At 42.6% G+C, this 20,185-nt stretch overlaps 1 protein-coding gene across 1 annotated transcript in view; it reads left to right on the top strand.

The window, feature by feature from the left end:
- The window catches only part of LOC149121827 (uncharacterized), a 49,823-nt gene extending 37,190 nt beyond the window's left edge, over positions 1–12,633 (top strand). Inside the window, exons 4-5 of the mRNA XM_089315626.1 lie at positions 9,372–9,484; positions 12,458–12,633. Coding sequence (XP_089171752.1) covers positions 9,372–9,484; positions 12,458–12,479 — 135 coding nt within the window. The 3' untranslated portion in view covers positions 12,480–12,633. The remainder of the gene's footprint in view (positions 1–9,371; positions 9,485–12,457) is intronic.
- Positions 12,634–20,185: the final 7,552 nt, after the last annotated feature.

Raw genomic sequence — 20,185 nt, forward strand, 5'->3', positions numbered from 1 at the left:
GTTCACTCCATCTTGTCCCACGGGCAGATCGCATAATTCAAGTCTCCTGAGGGTAGCAACCACAAAACTAGACAAGTAAGTAGGACCTGGGCCAATTCACTGTATAATCTCAGAGGGAGATGGAATTATCAATTATTCAATAGGGCAACCAAAAGAGTGTCTTTAGTTCTCAAAATGCCTCTCTATGTGCACGTAAAATTTCACCATGGAAGATTGATTTACTTGGGTTAGAGCTGATGTACATGTCTGGGGAAACTGGAGTGGAGAGAACTTCATTTTCCATTAAGATCTGAAGAGAGGATGGATTTCCATCGTGAAGAGAGAGTGAGTGCTAATGAAAGGGTTGCAGAGCAGGTAATGTTTTGTTTTGTTTTTTTTTTTTTTGTTTTTGTTTTTGAAGGGCAGAGAGAGAGCTCTGTCCAGTGGTTTACTCCTCAAATACCAACAGTAGCTGGGGCTTGGCTGGGACCAAAGCCCCGAGCTGGGAACTCCATCCAGATCTCCAGGGAGGGTGGCAGGAACCTAATTACTTGAGCCACCACCTGCTGCCCCCAGGATGCACATTAGCAGGAAGCTGGAGTCAGGAGCCAGAGCCAGGGAATCCAACCCAGGCACTTCCATAGGGGACACAGGCGTCTTAGATGCTAAACCAAATTCCCACTCCAGAATGGGTGAGTTTGATGCTGGCTTGTGAGAGAAAGATGGAATCTGGATATTAGAAAATGCCCAGTGAGAGCCAGACAAGGAGGGCACAGCTGAACTGCTTCGTTTTTGTAGGAGGCAGACTGTGGGGGAGTTAGATCAGGGGGCTGGTGACACATCAGACCTTGACTAGATAGTGATCCCAGCATTTGAAGATCCCAACTCTTTGACTACGTTCTTTTCAGTCATTGAGCTTCATTTGAATTATTTTTCTCCACTGATTTTTTTTTACTATGTTACATCTTTCTTTGTCATTTTAGGTTAACCTCTGGGTATGGCAATATCACTTAGTTTCAGTAATGAGGACCAAACATTTTCCTGTAAAATGTCCTTGCGAATTGCCAGGAAATCCAAACTTTTTCAGAAATTCAAAATGTCCTTTGGTAGAAATTGAGGAGGGATGTGCAGCAAAACCTTCTCAAAGATGAAGGATTGTGGCATCATTTCACCAAATGCTAGTTCAGCTCTGGATTCTGTGCGCAAGGACTACAGGAAATAGTTCCGATGGTGGCAGTAAAATCCCAGAGCATTTTTGCACTTAACTATTAAACATAGAATTATAGATATTTAGGCAGAATACCAAATGGGAAAGCTCGCTTTGTATGTGAACAAGGACTATTTAAGAATACAAGTCACTCTACAGACACCATCTGAGGTTCAGTAATGAGAACATTTCATAAATGCTCATAGTGGGAGGAATGTTTTATTAATACCACACCACTGGTAGTTTCAGAAATGTCTCTCAAAGTTCCTCCTGAAGCATTCCATGAAGTCAGGTTGTTGCGTAGACAATGGAAATAGCAGATGTGGTCCGAGGTCTGTTCTGAAGGAAGATGCCGTAGGGTGGGAGTGGCTGGGTAGGGGCAGAGGACAAGGCACACAGGGGAGGGGTGTTTCCCGAGGACAGATATGAGGAAGGAGGAGCAGGGCTCCTGGGTAAGGGAATGAATGCTGCAGTAGGAGGCAGGAGCCTGTCCCCTGGGAAGGGGTCTCTACTCAGTGTACATTGTGCACTTGGAGGTGGGTTGTCTTGTCCAGGGCTTCAAAGAGCAGTCTTGGGACTGGCACTGTGGGTAGTAGGTTAAGCCTCTGCCTGCAGTGCCAGCATCCCTTGTGGGCTCTGGTTCATGTCCTGGGTGTTTCTCTTCTGAACCAGCTCTCTGATGATGGCCAGGGAAGGCAGTAGAAGATGGCCCAAGTGCTTGGGCTCCTGCACCCATGTAGGAGACCTGAAAGAAGCTCCTGGCTCCTGGCTTTGGATCAACCCAGCTCTGGCCATTGGGGCCATTTGGGGAGTGAACTAATGGATGGAAGAACTCTCCCTCTCTCTCTGTAACTCTGCCTCTTAAATAAATAAATAAATCACTTTTTTAGAGCAGTCTTTTCATTAGAATGCTCTGTCCATACTATTCTATTTTAGATCTATGTAATTTTTAAAACCATGGATTTAAAAGACAATATGAGAGAGAGAGCTAGTGAGTGAGATCCCATTCTCTGGTTCACTATCCAAATGCCTACAATGGCCAGTGAGGCTGAAGCCTGGAGCCAGGAACTCTAATACAGGTCACCCATGTGAGTGGAAAAACCCAATTTCTTGAGCCCTCACCACTGCCTCCCAGGGTAAGAATTAGCAGAAAGTGGGAGTCGGGAACTGTAACTCTAATGTGTGATGTGGGAGTCTTAACTGGTGGTTCAATAGCTAGGCCAAAATCAAATTGTTTTAAATAGATTTTTAACCTTAAGTATCAACTATTTCAGGTATACAAATAGGGATTAAGAGGCTAATGAACACCCATATTTGAATTTCGCAGCTTCAGAAATAGCACAGTGCATATATTGTTCAGGCCCATCTCCAAAGTAGCAAAGCATAGCCAAGTGTGTAACATGGACATTCTACTACTAAGTGGGTATTCTTGGGAAACTTTGCCCTTTGTGGATGAGGAGACAGCTACTGAATATTTACGGGAGCATTGTTCATAATGAGGAAGAAACTGGAAAACCCAAGTGTGCATGAACAGCAAGATGCATGCACAAGTAAGGACTGATCCTATGGTAAAGTACAATACCTCAGGGAAAAGGAGTCACTTGCAGTGTGCATATCAACGCGGATCTCAAAGGCATCAACAGCAGAAGAAGGAAGTCACGGGAGAAGAGACAGCATGATTCCATTGCAAGTATTCACACAGAGCATACAACCAGAGTGTGACTGCAGACAATTGCAGAGTAGAAGTTCCCTCTGGGCACTGAGGGGCCATGCAATCATGGAGCGGCTGCTGGCCCTGCTATGGTTCTGTTGTTGGCCTGGGTAGTGGGTCTGTGGGGGTTTACTTATTGTTGCTCTGTAAACTGTGCAAACACTCTCTACATACTTGCATGTCGGTTGTATTTTATAATTCTTACACAAGGAACCTATGGACAAGGCAATAACCTCCCTCAAGTTTAAGGTCAGCTTCACTTGCTCCTGATGCCATTAATTTGGCTGTTTCAGCCCAGCCCTCCCCTGTTCACTCTGTAGGCTCCTGATGCTTTTAGTTTCCCAGTCCTCCATCGTCCTGGGTCTCCCGGACTCCTTAGTACCCTGCTCACCTGCCACACCCTGTGAACCCATCGCAGGGGTTCCCTCCCTTGTCTAGGCCAGCAGTAGCATGCAGTGCTCCATGAGGCAAGAACTAGTTCACACTTAAGAACAGAACTATGGAAAGTGATAAATGAATTACCGAAGCTCCTTTCCATCAGAGACCTGCTGTGTAGTGAGTGGTGTGCGAAGTGTTGGGATACAGCCCTTGTATGCAGCCGGGACCCCAGCCTCTTACAAGCCAGCAGGCAGGCTTCCCCTGGCTCCCCAACACCAGTTACTTGGCAGTGGCTGCTGCTGCCAGACCTCTCTTGGTGAGGATTTCTGTCCGCCACAGGGGAAGAGGCAGCATCTGTGTAATATGAGATTTGCTATCCCTGGTTCTAAAGTCTAAACACATGAAAGGAAGGTGAGGAGGACAGGGTCACTTCTCTAAACACTGTTTGATGCATCAACATGCACAAACACGTTACCTACAGGTGCCTGGACACCATGTGGACAAAGTCAACGTCTGCCCAGTAAACCCTGTGGAATCTTTATCCTGCGAGCTTCCCGGGTGCTGTTTGTGCTTCCCGTTTATTCAGCACTGACCACGAACCCTTTTGTCTTTACTCCGTGTTTGCATTATCTGTTCAACTCAGGTATCAGCTTTGTAAAGGATAGAGAAGCTGCATTTGTATCACATTTGTGTCCCCCACTGAGATTAACTGATAACTCTTGTCTAGGAGGGGACCTGTAAAAGCTCATGCAAAATGCAACTGTCTTTTTTTTTTTTTAAAGATTTATTTATTTATTTGAAAGGCAGAGTTACAGAGAGGCAGAGGCAGAAGGAAAAAGAGAGAGAGGTCTTCCATCTGCTGGTTCACTCACCAAATGGCTGCAATGGCCGGAGCTGGGCGGATCTGAAGCCAGGAACCAGAAGCTTCTTCTGGGTCTCCCATGTGGATGGAGGGGCCCAAGGACTTGGGCTATCCTCCACTGCTTGCTTCAGGCCATAGCAGGGAGCTAGATTGGAAGTGGAGCAGTGGAGACTCGAACTGGTGTCCACATGGGATGCCTGCACTGTGCACTGCAGGTGGTGGCTTTACCTGCTATACCACAGTGCCGGCCCCACAGCTGTCTTTTAATTCTGTCTTTCCACAAACTTATTGAAGTAACCTCATATTAGATTTGTAAATGAGCTTTTATGATTTCAACACCAGGACTGATGCAAATGTTAAGTACCATTTAGCTATAATGGGTCATGACAAACCCAATTCACCTTGCTGGTTTAATTTTCTAAGGGATGGCTTACATTTCCTGGAAATGCAGCAGCCTTGAAACCTGAGGTTCTAACTTGGAAACCAATGATAAAGTTAATAGCATATAGGAAAACTGATACTTAGTATTTTAATTGTTGCTTCCTTAAAGAAGTGTTTTTAAAGGTTGAAATAGTGTTAACACTATACTTTTAAAATAGCATCCCACCTATATAGTATAATTTAAGGTAAGTACCTTATAGCATATTTAAAATACAGGCTGTCATTTTAAATATATACCCTTTACTTTGTTGCTGAAAGTTGGGGGTTTGTGCACTGCAGAACATAACTTGTTCCTTTGGACAGAACAATGTAAATAGTAGAAAATGGAAATCAGCCGTAGAAAAAGCTGGGGCACACAATATAGCTTAAATATGCTGTACAATGTTTCTGGTGGGAGAGTGAGATTTGGGAAAGATATCTTAGAATCAATGGGGGAAGAGAAAACGCAAGTAAGGTAACATATTGAGAACCTGAGCTACTTAAAATTTTAGTGAAAGAAAAGCAAGAGATTTTTATTTTTAGAGACCACTTGAGTTCCAAAGATGGACTTGATGGAGTACTGGCCTCATCGATCTACTTTCGTTGTAATTTCAGGTACATATGTGATTCCAAAAGCAGGCCCATCTGATGGCTGATTCTGTAAAGACAGCAGGTGACCCAGGCATTCCACCTTGGGTTTAAGGTGAAAGTGAAGGTGTCCTGGGAGGAAACACCACAGCCAGACCTCTGTTACTGATAACCGATCCTTAAGCAGAACAGATTATGGTGGAAGGGAAGCAGAGAGAGCGTAGGAACGATCATGTGAATTATGGAAAATCCAAACTGGAAACATATCTATCCATTGTGACTTCCTAAGCAAATTCAATCGACAGCTATTTTTCTTCTCAAATGTCTGTGTCGAAGTAAAAATTCTAAAGTGCACATGTGTGTGCACAAGTGTGCATGTGCTTATGGGTTGTGTGAAATATGTCATACCTTACCTGTTTAGAAATGACAACTGTTTCTACATTGACTGTCCCTAGTCCCCTGTAACTACTGAGTTCCTTATCACATTCCAATCCCGGGAATAAGCTGGGAACAAGATGCTTTTTAAGAAACACAGAACAGTCTCCCTCTTCTACATGCCTATGCCATGGGATGCAGGTGGAAATCTGCTGCTTTCTCCCTTGGAAGCTCTGTTGGGGAGTGAGTCAGTGTTTTCCTGACCAATTTTATTATAACTCTTCCTGTGTGTATGTGTACATATATAGTTAGTATCACATAATTTTCATTTTAGTGTATTTCTCATAATTGATATGATAAAATTAACATTCAGTAAATGAGAAATGGTTTATTATTTGTATGACAGACAGTTGGTAAAATGCTAGTTAAAAATTGAGGATATTGAAAATAAAACTTGAATTTTCTGCTGCAGACATAAAACCAACCTAAATTTTGTCTAGCTTATAGATAGCCAGTTTCAGAATATATGTTCCAGACAAAATCCATTGAGTGGGTTGGGGCAGTTCAACTGCATGTTGTGAGCAGATATTTTTCCTGACTATTTAGATTTTGAGAGAAATTTCTCTTTATCAAGTAAGCAATGATTTGGCTACAGGAAAAAAAAGGAAATACTGTTAAATTTCCTGCAGAGGGGAATTAAAGTTGGGTATTAATGACATGATGAAAATTAAAATTTGGATAAAGTCCATGAGCTAAAAACACCTGACAACTAAGATTTGGAAATGGTTGCGTTAAACCAGGGTGTTGGAGAAATGACCTTGGAGCAGCCCCTGGTGTTTCAGAGCTCCTACACCTGTTATAAACCCAGGGTGGCTGCAGGGATCTTGACTTACCCAGGGGAATGGCTCTGCCTTTGGTCCTGAATATATGGTTGAAAGGACACATGCTCATAGAGCTTCCCAAAATATTATTGTTATCTAAGTAGGTAATACAGTTTTTGTTTTGGAAGCAAGTAAAGGGTGAAGTCAGCATGGGTTAATGTTTTAGGAGAAATTTCTTATTAGGATAATAGATGGAAAAGGAGCTACAAAAATTCAACTCAAATGTTTTGCAAATTTATCTAAAATAAATAGTAAACATCAACAATCATATCAAAATTAAGTATAATCTATTACAATTGGCCACCATCAATGAAACTTGGCAAGATTCTTGTATTCACATGTATAGAGAACAGTAGAGGAAGGTAAATTCTTAATTTCCACTATCCAGAAAGCATTCTGGTGAGTCTGATGTATCTTGGCAATATTTACTACAAAGAAAAAATAGCAAAATTCTTTGAAATGGGTAAAAAAAAGTGAGAGGAAAAACCAGACAATAGTTGAGTTGTCCCTTCCATATGAGCTCTACCTTTCACTGTCTTTGAGCTACTTTACAAGCCTGTAATTTCTAGGAAATTGATAGGAATGTAAATTGTTCTTGTCAGTAGGGATATAAATTATATCTAGTGTAATGCAACTGGTTATCGCTCAGTGGACTTACAACAGTTTTGCTAGTTTCTTATCTACTTAGATTGATCTTAGCATTCCTTATGATTTATGTGCATAGAGGTACTCCAAAAATTCATGAAAAAGTAGAATTAAAAGATGTTTATTTTGATGCCTCCAATTTTTGAAATCCATGTTTTTTTCATAATACACATTTTCCATGAACTTTGTGAAGACCCCTCATTTGCATCGATTTCAAACATTATGGGCACCAAAATAAACATGGTTAGTTCCACTTTCCATGAACATGTTGAAATGTGCTAGTATAGGATCTTTTGGAATTCTTCTACAATTTAAATGGGTTGTAACATGTTACAGGGTCCTTCATTAACTGAGTTAAATTGGACCTTTGGCATGTATTTATTTTGTATTGATACGCGAATCATGATTATACCCTCTGTTGAGAATTATCCTTTAATATGACCAAATTCTCAACCTGGAAAAGAAGACACTGAGCAGGTATCCTGGGGTTTTTCTTCTGCTGACTGATGAGTCGTAGAAACTTCTGCCAGGAACAAGTAGATGCGATGCATAAAGTGGACTGTGGAACTGATTCATTTTTTTTACATTAACATTTTTTTTTGTAATTTTTTTAAATCTTATTTAATGAATATAAATTTACAAAGTAAAGCTTATGGATTACAATGGCTTTCCCCCACACAACTTCCCTCCCACCCTCAACCCTCCCCCTTCCCTCTCCCTCCCCGCTTCCATTCACATCAAGATTCGTTTTCAATTCTCTTTATATACAGAAGATCAGTTTAGCATACATTAAGTAAAGGTCTCAACAGTTTGCACCCACATAGAAACACAGAGTGAAAAATACTGTTTGAGTACTAGTTATAGCATTAAATCACAATGTGCAGCACATTAAGGACAGAGATCCTACATGAGGAGTAAGTGCACAGTGAGTCCTATCGTTCACTTAACAAATTGACACTCTTGTTTATGGCACCAGTAATCACCCTAGGCTCTTGTCATGAGTTGCCGTAGCTATGGAAGCCTTTTTTTTTTAACTTTTATTTAATGAATATAAATTTCCAAAGTACGGCTTATGGATTACAATGGCTTCCCCCCCATAACGTCCCTCCCACCCACAACCCTCCCCTTTCCCATTCCCTCTCCCCTTCCATTCACATGAGGATTCATTTTCAATTCTCTTTATATACAGAAGATCAGTTTAGCATACATTAAGTAAAGATTTCAACAGTTTGCTCCCACACAGAAACATAAAGTGAAAAATAATAGATGATTTTTTAAATGAAGATGAAATCAGATCAGACCTATTGTCATGTTTAATCCCAGTGAGAGTCAAGTTGGGAATTGATAATTTCTTCTTTTTCTTTTTTAACAGAAGATCAGTTTAGTATACATTAAGTAAAGCTTTCAACAGTTTGCACCCCCATAGAAACACAAAGTGAAATATACTGTTTGAGTACTCGTTATAGCATTAAGTCTCAATGTACAGCACGCTAAGGACAGAGATCCTACATGAGGAGTAAGTGCACAGTGACTCCTGTTGTTGACTTTACCAATTGACACTCTTGTTTATGGCATCAGTAATCTCCCTATGCACCAGTAATGAGTTTCCAAGGCTATGGAAGCCCCTTGATTTCTCCGAGTCTTATCTTGTTTAGACAAGGTCATAGTCAAAGAGGAGGTTCTCTCCTCCCTTCAGAGAAAGGTACCTCCTTCTTTGAAGACCTGTTCTTTCCACGCCTGAAATACTCTCATGGGCTTTTCAGCCAGCTCCGAATGCCTTTAGGGCTGATTCTGAGGCCAGAGTGCTGTTTAGGACATCTGCCATTCTATGAGTCTGCTGTATCTCTCACTTCCCATGTTGGATCACTCTCCCCTTTATTTATTCTATCGGTTAGTATTTGCAGACACTAGTCTTATTTATGTGATCCCTTTGACTCTTAGTCCTTTCATTATGATCAATTGTGAACTGAAATTGATCACTTGGACTAGTGAGATGGCATTGGTACATGCCACCTTGATGGGATTGAATTGGAGTCCCCTGGTATGTTTCTAACTCTACCATTTGGGGCAAGTCAGCTTGAGCATGTCCCAAATTGTACATCTCTTCCCTCTCTTATTCCCACTCTTATGTTTACCAGGGATCACATTTCAGTTAAATTTCAACACTTAAGAATAACTGTGTATTAATTACAGAATTCAACCAGTCATATTAAGTAGAACAGACAAAAAAATACTAAGAGGGATAATGTATTAAGTTGTGCATTAACAGTCAGGGCTATGCTGATCAAGTCACCATTTCTCATAGTGTCCATTTCACTTTAACAGGTTTCCTTTTTGGTGCTGCTCTACCCATCTCCTTCACAGCGCAGCCAGACCACCAGCTGCCTGAATCTCCTCCTTACCATTTTCTCTGAATCTAGAGGAGGCTTCTCTATCAGGTGAGGATGACTGAACACTGCTCAGAGCAAGCCTTGGCTGAATGACACATGGTAGCTGATGTGTAAAGACACCAGTGGCTTTATCCTTTAGTTTTGAGATACACACATACACACATATTTATATATAATTATTTTCAAATGTTGGGTTAATGTGTAATACTTATATGTTTTTAAGGAGTAATGTGTGATATTTCAGTATATGTATACACACACACACACACACACATATATATACACACACACAATATAAGCTAATACTACCAGGAAATTAGCCTTTCAACTTCCTTATCTTTTTTTTATGTTTAGAGCCTACCAACTCCTCAGTTCAATTCTTTGCACAGAATCTAATAATTTTTCATGAGCTATCACCAGCCCACTGTGTTGCAAAACACAAGTACCTGTTAGATTTTAAGACACGTACTTGGAATTACTGCCCATATCTTGCACAAGGTGTTATGGCTGACGTTGTCTACAGTTGTGCCTGGTTTCACAGTCACAGTATTTGCTGAGTGACTATCCTTCCAGCTTCTTCCTGTACTCTCTGTTGGATTTCTGTACCTCTCCAAGAAATTATTTGCTATCGAACACTTGCCTCGGGATGTACTTCACAGGAACCCAAATTAAGACAAGCACCAAGAAATCATTCACCCTATTCCAGAGCAAATGGAGTGCTTGGGCCAGGCTGTCTGACTTCATCAGTCAGAATTTTAGAGGAATGATAGCAAAGTCAATAGTTTTAACTGAAGAGCACCTTGTGAAGGAACTGTTTACCAAGATGTGAATCGTGGCAAGGAAACCAACGAAATATAGTAAAGCATCCTTGGACAAGCAATGCCAGAAAGCCTTTTCTGAAAGGGAAGAAGGGCAGGAATTGTGTTAGCAGACTCACATGGCAGGGGCCCACCTGGCAGATGACAGTAAATGAATGTAGCGATCGCAGTGCCATAGCAGAGGAAGGAAGGAGTTGGGAGAATGAGGACCATTCTCTCTCTTCCAGCAAAGTAAAAAAAGGGAAATCAAAATACAACTAAGTGAGGACAGAATCCACTCTGTCATAAAACCTAAACTGAGGGATATATGCTTGACACATTGAATCACTTAGTAACAACTTGAATCTAAGAAAGAGCTCAAAGGTGCTAAAGATGGAAAGGAAACCTGTAAACCTGAGAGAATAATTTCAGGATCAAGTTCTGATAACCAAAGAACTAGTAACTGTATAGAAAAGCCCATAAATATACTTGGTACAGATGATAGAATTCATGACAATGAGAAAAGAATAACAGGTAATATTAATGAAAAGCTTATAAAGATTAAAACTATCATGACACCAATAGATATTAATAACAAATCTTACATGGAAATTAGAGATATCTTTTAAGTAAAGCACAAGAAACTAAAATAAGTATTTAAAAATATAATACGAACAAATATCCTAGAAATAAAAGAAGGAAATATTAAAAATGAAAATGCATAATCATGAACTGGCGCTGTGGCTCAGCAGGTTAAAGCCCTGGCCTGAAGCACCAGCATCCCATATGGGCGCCAGTTCTAGTCCCAGATGCTCCTCTTCTGATCCAGTTATCTACTATGGCCTGGGAAAGCAGTAGAAGATGGCCCAAGTCCTTGGGCCCCTGCACCCACGTGGGAGACCTGGAAGAAGCCCCTGGCTTTTGGCTTCAGATCAGTGCAGCTCCGTCCATTGTGACCATCTGGGGAGTGAATCAGGTGATGGAAGACCTCTCTCTGTAACTCTGTCTTTCTAATAAATAAAATCAATCTTAAAGAAAATAAATAATCACAAATTTCATCCAGAATATTCAACATTGAGACATATTCTAGTTACACTGTTATACCTTAAGGAGGAAGAACATGCCAAGCATCTACATAGAACAATCTAATCCTCATCAAAGAGAAAAAATGAAAAAAAAGTAGGATATGAAATTTCTCAACTGGAAATTGCAAACTGGAGAAGATTGGAGCAATCGCTGTTCTGCAGGAAATCTAGTGTAACTCAAGGATATTTTACTGAGCAGGATGTTGTTCAAGGGGAAATACAGTGGGTGGATGTTCTCAGCATTGCTAGTAAAGGGTCCTGAAAGAGCTGGTCTTTGAGAACATCTTGACAGTAGACTTCGAACAGCTTGAAAGGGAATAAGGAGTCTTTTGAGAGAAGAAAAATGATTATTAACAAATATGGGTGGGGAGACTCTTAAAGACAACATGCAAACCATGGCTGGAATTGAGAGTATACATGTATGAGGTGGCACGGTGAGGTAAGACAGGGACAAATCATGGAAGATCTTTACAGTTAGGGGGAAAATGACTTGTTTTATTGGGTTAAGAATGGATCAATGAAGAATCCTGAGACGACAGCTGACAAATCAACCTTGCATTGCTGGTGGGTATTTGTAGTTGCCATGTTTTGGAGAGCTTGGGACTCTCATCATCACTTCACTTAGTACCATGTTATCACGTTAATATTACTACTATCAATTCTCAGTATATTAGTTTCCTTAAGTGCTCAGGTCAACCAATGCAATTATAGCCCTGCTTGTAAACTTGATGTCTAGAAATATTTGTGGACTCTTTCAGTTTATTGGACAGGCAGAGTGGAAGAGTGGACAGTGAGAGAGAGACAGAGAGAAAGGTCTTCCTTTAGCCGTTGGTTCACCCTCCAATGGCCACCGCAGCCGGCGCACCCTGCTGATCCGAAGCCAGGAGCCAGGTGCTTCTCCTGGTCTCCCATGCGGGTGCAGGGCCCAAGGGCTTGGGCCATCCTCCACTGCCCTCCCGGGCCACAGCAGAGAGCTGGCCTGGAAGAGGGGCAACCGGGACAGAATCTGGCGCCCCTACCGGGACTAGAACCTGGTGTGCGCCGGCGCTGCAGGTGGAGGATTAGCCTATTGAGCCACGGCGCCAGCTTCTTATTGAACTCTTATATGCATCACCATTCCATGTATGTTTTACTTACAGGATGCTGCATGAATCTCAATGACCAGAATGTTAATTCATCTCTAGCGCTGACTTACTACCAAAGAGATGACCATGCACTTGGTTAGATATCTTCTCCGTTAGCCAACTTATCATAAAGTTGCTTGCTTGAGTGGATTTCAGTACTTGTTTTCTTTCATCCCTAACAAGAAAATGTCAGTATTCTGTTAGGATTACCTATTAAAAAAGTAGAATGAAAAGCCTGTCCCTTCACTCAACAAATACATACAGACAGAATTCATTATGTAAAAATCGTGGTGGATGATCAAGACAATCTATTCATCCTCAGCCTCCAGGGTAGTTGCTACCTAGTATGTTTGCAGAAAAAGAAGATGATGAGGTCAGTGGAATCAAGAAGTGGTGTTGTATAAAGAGGCGAGGTTTAGTACTTCTGAGAGGCTGAAGGACAGACAGGATTTTCACACACTCAGATTAGGCAGAGGAGCCGTGTTGCAGGAATCAAATTTGCTAAGTATGTGCAGGGTGGGATGAAGAGGGAAATGGGCCCTGGGCATGGTGAGGGCCAGGAGAAAGCTATGAGAATACCAGCATTAGAGTGGTAGCTGTGGAAATGGACAGATGGGCCAGCTGCCAGCTGGCCAGTATAATGAATGCATCTTTTACTGAGTTACTTCCAAAATCAGGCTTCAGATCGTCCTAACTGGAACATTGTCTTTACAATATGCAAAGCCATCATCTGCCACCCCTTTTATTTTCATGATGAAGGGGAGAATCAGAACACAGCTCTTTCACAAGAAGAGCATAATTTTGTGTAGTTTGAAATATATAATCTCAAACCAGAAATTATAAAGTATTCCTGGGTCCCTCAACAACTGTATGTTATTTAGTTTTGATATCTCTCTCTTACATGAAGCTTTGTAAACCTCTGGAATTTTTGTTTAGAATCTGGTGAGTGAGCAAGAAGTTCTGCTGTTCATTTATCTCCATGTCCACAAACCCCATGGCACTGCCCTCCCAAATGGGCTGAGTCCCTGTGTGCCTTCTGCTTCAACTCAGTAGAGCTCCCTGCTGGGCCAGTGTCACCGCAGACTGCTGAGCTGCCTGAGCTCCGTGGCAGGCAGATCCTAAGAGGATCGCCAGCCCCTGCATGTAGGAGGGAGCTGCATTTATCAAGGGTTGTCATTCTCATGACTGGGTGATGTGACATGGGATAGTTGCCTTTCAAAGAGGGATATTATTCTGGGTGGACTGACGTCATTAGGTGAGCCCTCAAAAGGGACTGGGCTCTTCTTGAAGACACATTGAAAGTCTGGGATGAGCAGCATTGATGAGCAGTATTAAGCAGTATTAAGTCTTTTGCTCCTATCTGATGTATCCAGCTTTAAAAAAAAAAGTCTGGGAAACTGGAAGTGTGAGAGATTGGGCCTGACGAATGCTCTCCATTGCTGGCTGTGAATGTTAGGGGACCACATGGCAAGGAGTAAGGATGGCCTTTAGGAGGGGTGCGCACCCCCACGGGACAGCCAGCAGGGAAACAGACTACAGTCCTTTAACTATAGGGAGCTGAATTCTGCTCCCAACCCACACGTGAGCTCCCGCTGAGAATCAGCTGTCCGAGACCTTGACTTCACCCCAGGAGAACTGATGGAGGGAGGCAGATAGCACAGCAAGGAGAATCTGAGGTTTTGCCCACAACACCCTACCCTGCCCCCTGCAGCATGGCAGCCTGGCCTGCACTGTCCCGCGCCCTCCTACCTCTGCCTTCCCTGCCTCTGTGCGCCATCTAAACCCCTCCCACCTGCACTACCCAAACCGCCGTTTTGTGCACTGCCCTGCAGCCCCTTTTGATGTACCATGTACCACCAGCGCCTTCCATGTTTTTGCCATTTAGACCTGGTACCAGCTCAAAATAACCACTATGGCTGCAGGCTGTGTCCTGTGATGGGCTTGAGTTAAATGTCACACAATTACCATGGCAGACACCCCGACTGCCATCACGTACCTGATGCAAAGCCACCTCTGAGATTTCCAGGCAAGGGCAAGAAAGTGGGCAGTACTCAAACCCTGCTCCAAATGCCACCCTCTGTGTATTCAATTACATCCCACTCCAGACACCTCCCCATATGCCTCTAGATCATATAAAGGGACAGCCCTGAACCTTTGCATATAGAATTTGTTGCATATAGAATTTCTCCCCCAAGCTTGCCTGTACTCATTCCCTGGTGTGCACTTTTACTTTGCCTGCAAATGAATTTTACTTCTCTGCTGACTTTGATCTACATCATCTCCTTGAATTCCTTCTGGCGATAGAGACCCAAGCTGCCCACAGCAGAACCTGAGCCAAGAACTCCTCCACACCGTGCCTCGGCTTCTGACCTACAGTTCTATCAGCTCATAAAGGAGAGTTGTTTTGAGCCATTAAGTTTGTGGTAATTGGTTATGCAACAGTAGAATCTAAGTCAGATTTTAACCCTGAAATTTACCTCATTTTAAGGAGAACCGACAAATGCTGCTCACGACGTTAGCACAGCTATTACCAAATAGCTATCTCAGAGGCCAAGACGGCCCTGTCCTGGTGACCCGATGGCGCTGAGAGGTGGCTGGCTCTTCTGGGTCACAGCGTCCTCATCCACAAACGCAGCTCTTAGGGCAGAAGCTATCTGGTTTCTGTAGCCCCGGATTCTCTGATCATCTTCTGGTCGTGTCTTCCTGTAACAGACAATGAAACAATGAAAGCTCTTACCATAAGAGTGATTCTATCCTCTGCTCGCAGCTCTGAGTGGGGAGAGGAAGTGCGATTGCTGGGAATAACACTCTCACGGTTTTGTTTTTCTCTCCCTACTTCCTGGCTCACGCACTGGTCCCACACTCCTCAGACAAACGTGGAGACCTATGGGCTTAGCACCCTGGGCAAGCGTTAAAACCTGTGCGATGGCTTGATCCTTGTGGCGAGGTTGAGGACTACAAATTCTTTAACGCGTTAAAAGTGTCTTGCTACAAATCTCATCTCAAGCGGCCTCATTTTTACATGAGTTTATTTAAAGAAATACATACACAGCTGTATTACACAAAGCAAAAAAATAAAAACAGGCCAGTTATCCAATCAGGATATTTTGTGTCTTCTTTGTGGCAGGTGGAACATGCAATTTTCAGCATTGGAATCCTTCCCCATGCTATGGGCATTGAAATGTGTGGCTACTCCACACACTAACCCAGTGCCAGGAAAGAAAAATGGGGCCATGGTGTAACGCCAAGTGACTTCCTGACCACCGGGAAACTGGGTTTGCAGCAACTTAATGGCTGATTGAAAGTTTCCTATAAAGCTTAAATAGAGTGCTAAGTTGTATTGTCTCCATACTTCCCTCACTGTGATTTGGGTCCCTGTTAAACAATATTCTTAAGGAGAGTCTGGGATTGATTCTAGTTATTCCTCTTGTTAAATTTTTGCAGACCAAGACACTTTTTTTTTCTCTTAAAATTATGGGATAACCTCAGATTCTTTGTAGAGATCTTAATAACGTAGAAAAGTAAAAAAAAAAATCCACATTCTTAGTCATGAAAAAAATCATTGTGAAATTCTTGATGTCTCCTTCCATACTTTTTCCTTCCCTTCCCTTCCCTTCCCTTCCCTTCCCTTCCCTTCCCTTCCCTTCCCTTCCCTTCCCTTCCCTTCCCTTCCCTTCCCTTCCCTTCCCTTCCCTTCCCTTCCCTTCCCTTCCCTTCCCTTCCCTTCCCTTCCCTTCCCTTCCCTTCCCTTCCCTTTCCTTTTCTTCCTTCCTTCCTTCCTTCCTTCCTTCCTTCCTTCCTTCCTTCCTTCCTTCCTTCCTTCCTTTCTTTCTTTCTTTCTTTCTTTCTTTCTTTCTTTCTCTTTCTTTTTTTCTTTTTCTTTTTTTTCTTTTTAAGACTTACTGATCTATTTGAAAGGCAGAGTGGCAGAGAGGAAGAGACAGAAAGAGAGCTTTATGCACTGGTTCACTTCCAAAATGCCCACAACAGCCAGGGCTGGGCCAGGTGACAGCCAGGAGCCAAAATTCCATTTGAGTTACTCACGTCCTTGGCAGGAACCCAAGTACTTGGGTCAACAGCCTCTGCCTTCCGGGCCGTTAGCGGGCAGCTGGATCGAAGGCAGAACAGCTGAAACTCAAACCAGCACTCTGATGTTGGGTGTCCCAAGTGGCTGCTTAACCCACTGTGCCACTTCACCAGCCCCTCCCTACTGTTAAAATACATACATTTATTTGAATGTGGTGGGATAAGAAGGATTCAGGACCTGTCTGTGCCAAGGGACTAAATCACACCTCTTCCACCTGCCACCTGCTCTAGCCTGACTTGTTCCTGGCGCTTCTGACCGAGATCAGCATTCACTGGAATTTTTTTCCCAGTTGAAGCCCTACTGCATCAGCCCACCTTGCTCCCAAGCCGCAAGTAGCCAGCCTTAGAGCTTTCTCTTCTCAATCCGCTCTGTTTGGAAGGTATCAGTGCATGTCTGTCAATCAGGATCTTTATGTTTACTTTATGTTCGCCTATTATTTCTTGAGACACCTGTAACATGCTGTGTTTAGGCAATCCTATGTTGTTAAACAGATGTAGTTTTTCACTGTCACTAAAATCATTGTGATAAATATTGTATTTGTCAATGTTTCTTTGCCCATTTAATTTCTTGGGTAAAAGACTAGAAGTAGGATGTCCCAGCAAATTGCCATGATGGACATGTGTTCTTTTTCAGGCTCCTCTCATTCTCTTGTTTGGAGACAGAACAAAATGCTGTAATTCCACAGAGGCGCCACAGCCTCCACTCTGGGTGTTGTCTTGGGTCTTGGTGAGACTTTCACACACATCGTCCTGACCGCCCTATCAAACCAGTCCAATCAGTGCGTCTGTGTCTTTAGGTTGTAGTTCTGGAGTGGAGTGATCTAAACGCATAAAAATGGTGAACTCTCTTTGATTTTTTTTTTTTTTGTTCCAGTGAGCATGATTTGAGAACTTAAATGATTCTAGGTTTTTTTGTTATTTATTTTGGACATGGTTCTGAACTTTCTCTTGATTCTGTGAAGTATTTCACATGCTTCCAACAAATGTATTTATCTTTGCTCAAGCTAGACAATAATGCTTAGCATCTGTTGTTGCAACCCTAGTGGAAACAAATGAATCTACCATTTTAAAGTTTTTTAAATATAAATGATCAGAGTGGTCCAAAGTGTATCAGGTCACGTTTCTTTCAACAGGGTGTTAAACTGTCACTTCTTCCATACCCTTTTCAAGGAATTCTTTTTTTTTTTTTTTTTGACAGGCAGAGTGGACAGAGAGAGAGAGAGACAGAGAGAAAGGTCTTCCTTTGCCGTTGGTTCACCCTCCAATGGCTGCCGCGGCCGGCGCGCCACGCTGATCCGATGGCAGGAGCCAGGTACTTCTCCTGGTCTCCCATGGGGTGCAGGGCCCAAGCACTTGGGCCATCCTCCACTGCACCCCCTGGCCACAGCAGAGAGCTGGCCTGGAAGAGGGGCAACCGGGACAGAATCTGGCGCCCCGACCGGGACTAGAACCCGGTGTGCCGGCGCCGCAAGGTGGAGGATTAGCCTATTGAGCCACGGCGCCAGCTACTTCCATACCCTTTTCAAAACAGAACATTCTGAAGCATTTTCCTCTCTGCCAGGCTGGAGGACACTTTTTTCACTTTGCTGCCAATCTTTTATTTGAAGTATTTATCTCTTGGTGTACCTGTAAAAAGGCCTTTTTTGTCCCAGGATTACAAAAGTATTTCCTCTTTTTTAAAAAAAAATTTTTTTAGCAATCTATGTAAATCTTGAACTTGTTAAGTACTTTTTGAATTTGGTGTTAGACATGAGGGAGGACTCTAGTTTTTGGCCATGTGAGTAAAGAACTTTTTTTTTTTTTTAAATTAATGTATTTAAAAGACAGAGAGAGATCCTACCCCCATCTGATCACTCCCCCAAATACCTGCAGGAGCCAGGGCTGGACTGCACCCAAGCCGGGAGCCTGGAACTCAATCTAGTTCTCCCACAAGCATGGCAAGGACTCTAATACTTGAGCCGTTATGTACTGCTTTCCAATGTGTGCATCAGCAGGAAGCTGGAATCAGGAGTGGAGCTGGGACTTGGGCCCAGGCACTCTAGTACTGGCTGCCATTATACCAGCCAACACTTAACTGTGCCAAATGCCTACCCCATGTAGTTTTTAAAATAAAAGATCTCCATACAAGTTATTTCCATTGTAGAGTGTACATTCTTTGGTCCATTAAATATTGGGTTTTATTGTTTTGAGTATTGTTTTACTTTAAAATTTTAAAAAGATTTTAAAAATTCATTTGAAAGACAGTTACAGAGAGGGAGGGAGAGAGGGAGAGAGAGAGAGCACTTTCATCCATCAGTTTACTTCCTAAATTGCTGCAACCTCTTGGGGCTGGGCCAGGCTGAAGCCTTGACCCAGGAACTCCATCTGGGTCTCCCATGTGGGTGCAGGGGCCCAAACACTTGGACCATCTGCTGCTGCTTTCCTAGGGGCATCAGAAGGGAGCTGGATTTGAAGAGGAACAGCCAGGACTCAAACCTACTACACTGTAGCGCCAGTACCTTTTCTGTTACCTTTGCTTATATTTTATATTTCTTTTTCTTTTTTAAAGATTTATTTATTTATTTATTTGAAAGCATTACACAGAGAGAGGGGAGGGAGGGAGGGAGAGAGAGGGAGAGAGGGAGAGAGGGAGAGAGAGAGAGGTCTTCCATCTGCTGGTTCACTCCCCAGTTGGCCGCAAGGGCTGGAGCTATGCCAATCTGAAGCCAGGAGTCAGGAGCTTCTTCCAGGTCTCCCACGTGGGTGCAGGGGCCCAAGGTCTTGGGCCATCTTCTACTGCTTTCCCAGGCCATAGCACAGAGCTGGATCGGAAGAGGAGCAGCTGGGACTAGAAACAGTGCCCATATGGGATGCCGGTGCTTCAGGTCAGGGCGTTAACCCACTGTGCTACAGCAACAGCCCCAAGCTCATGTTTCTTATTTTTCCTGTTTCTTGATACACACACATACACACACACACAGGTTTTTTTTCTCTTTTGATATGTAGTCTCTGATTTCTTCATTTTTTCCCCTCCCCTTTCTCTACTCCTTTTCTATTTGGAAGGGAAGGCATCTTTTTTTCATCCTTTGTACAATTTCCCCTGCATCTTTCAAATAAATTTTTAAATCTGTGTTTTCCTGTCTATCACCTTTGGAAGTAAAACTGTATTTCTTCCAGTCTATTATCCTCCAATTGTTCTGTTTTTACACTGTGTAGCTTTCTCCCCAGGGATTATAGCAAATACGTTTTGTTCTGTAACTCTTGTCAGCACAGTAATTTAGATGTAATTGAGTGGTCATCAAGAGTCTTTTCATATCCTGTCTTCTCCAAGGCGAGTTCTTTGTTTTGTTTTATCATTCAGTTGGCTAAGTGATGTTTTTAAATAGATTTTTCAAGAGATCATGAGTTTTACAATTTTTGATCTTTTACTTCGTGAGAATGTCTTTCTTTTCCTTTCCAGATGGATGACCCAGGAATACCACATCCTGGTTAAAATCTTTTTGTCCTCAACACTTAGTGGACATTTCTCCTACTAGCATAATTAATTGCTAATTAGTTAGTTAGTTGCTTATATAACGCTATAGAATACTAATTTCTACATCTTTATGGTTCTACCTTGTTTTTCCTAGGGAGCTGTCTTGGATTGCAACCAATTATTGTCATTGTGAAATGTGGTTT

This window comes from Oryctolagus cuniculus, chromosome 16, assembly GCF_051225735.1.
Source record: "Oryctolagus cuniculus isolate XC-2025 breed Fujian yellow rabbit chromosome 16, ASM5122573v1, whole genome shotgun sequence".
Taxonomy (NCBI): domain Eukaryota; kingdom Metazoa; phylum Chordata; class Mammalia; order Lagomorpha; family Leporidae; genus Oryctolagus; species Oryctolagus cuniculus.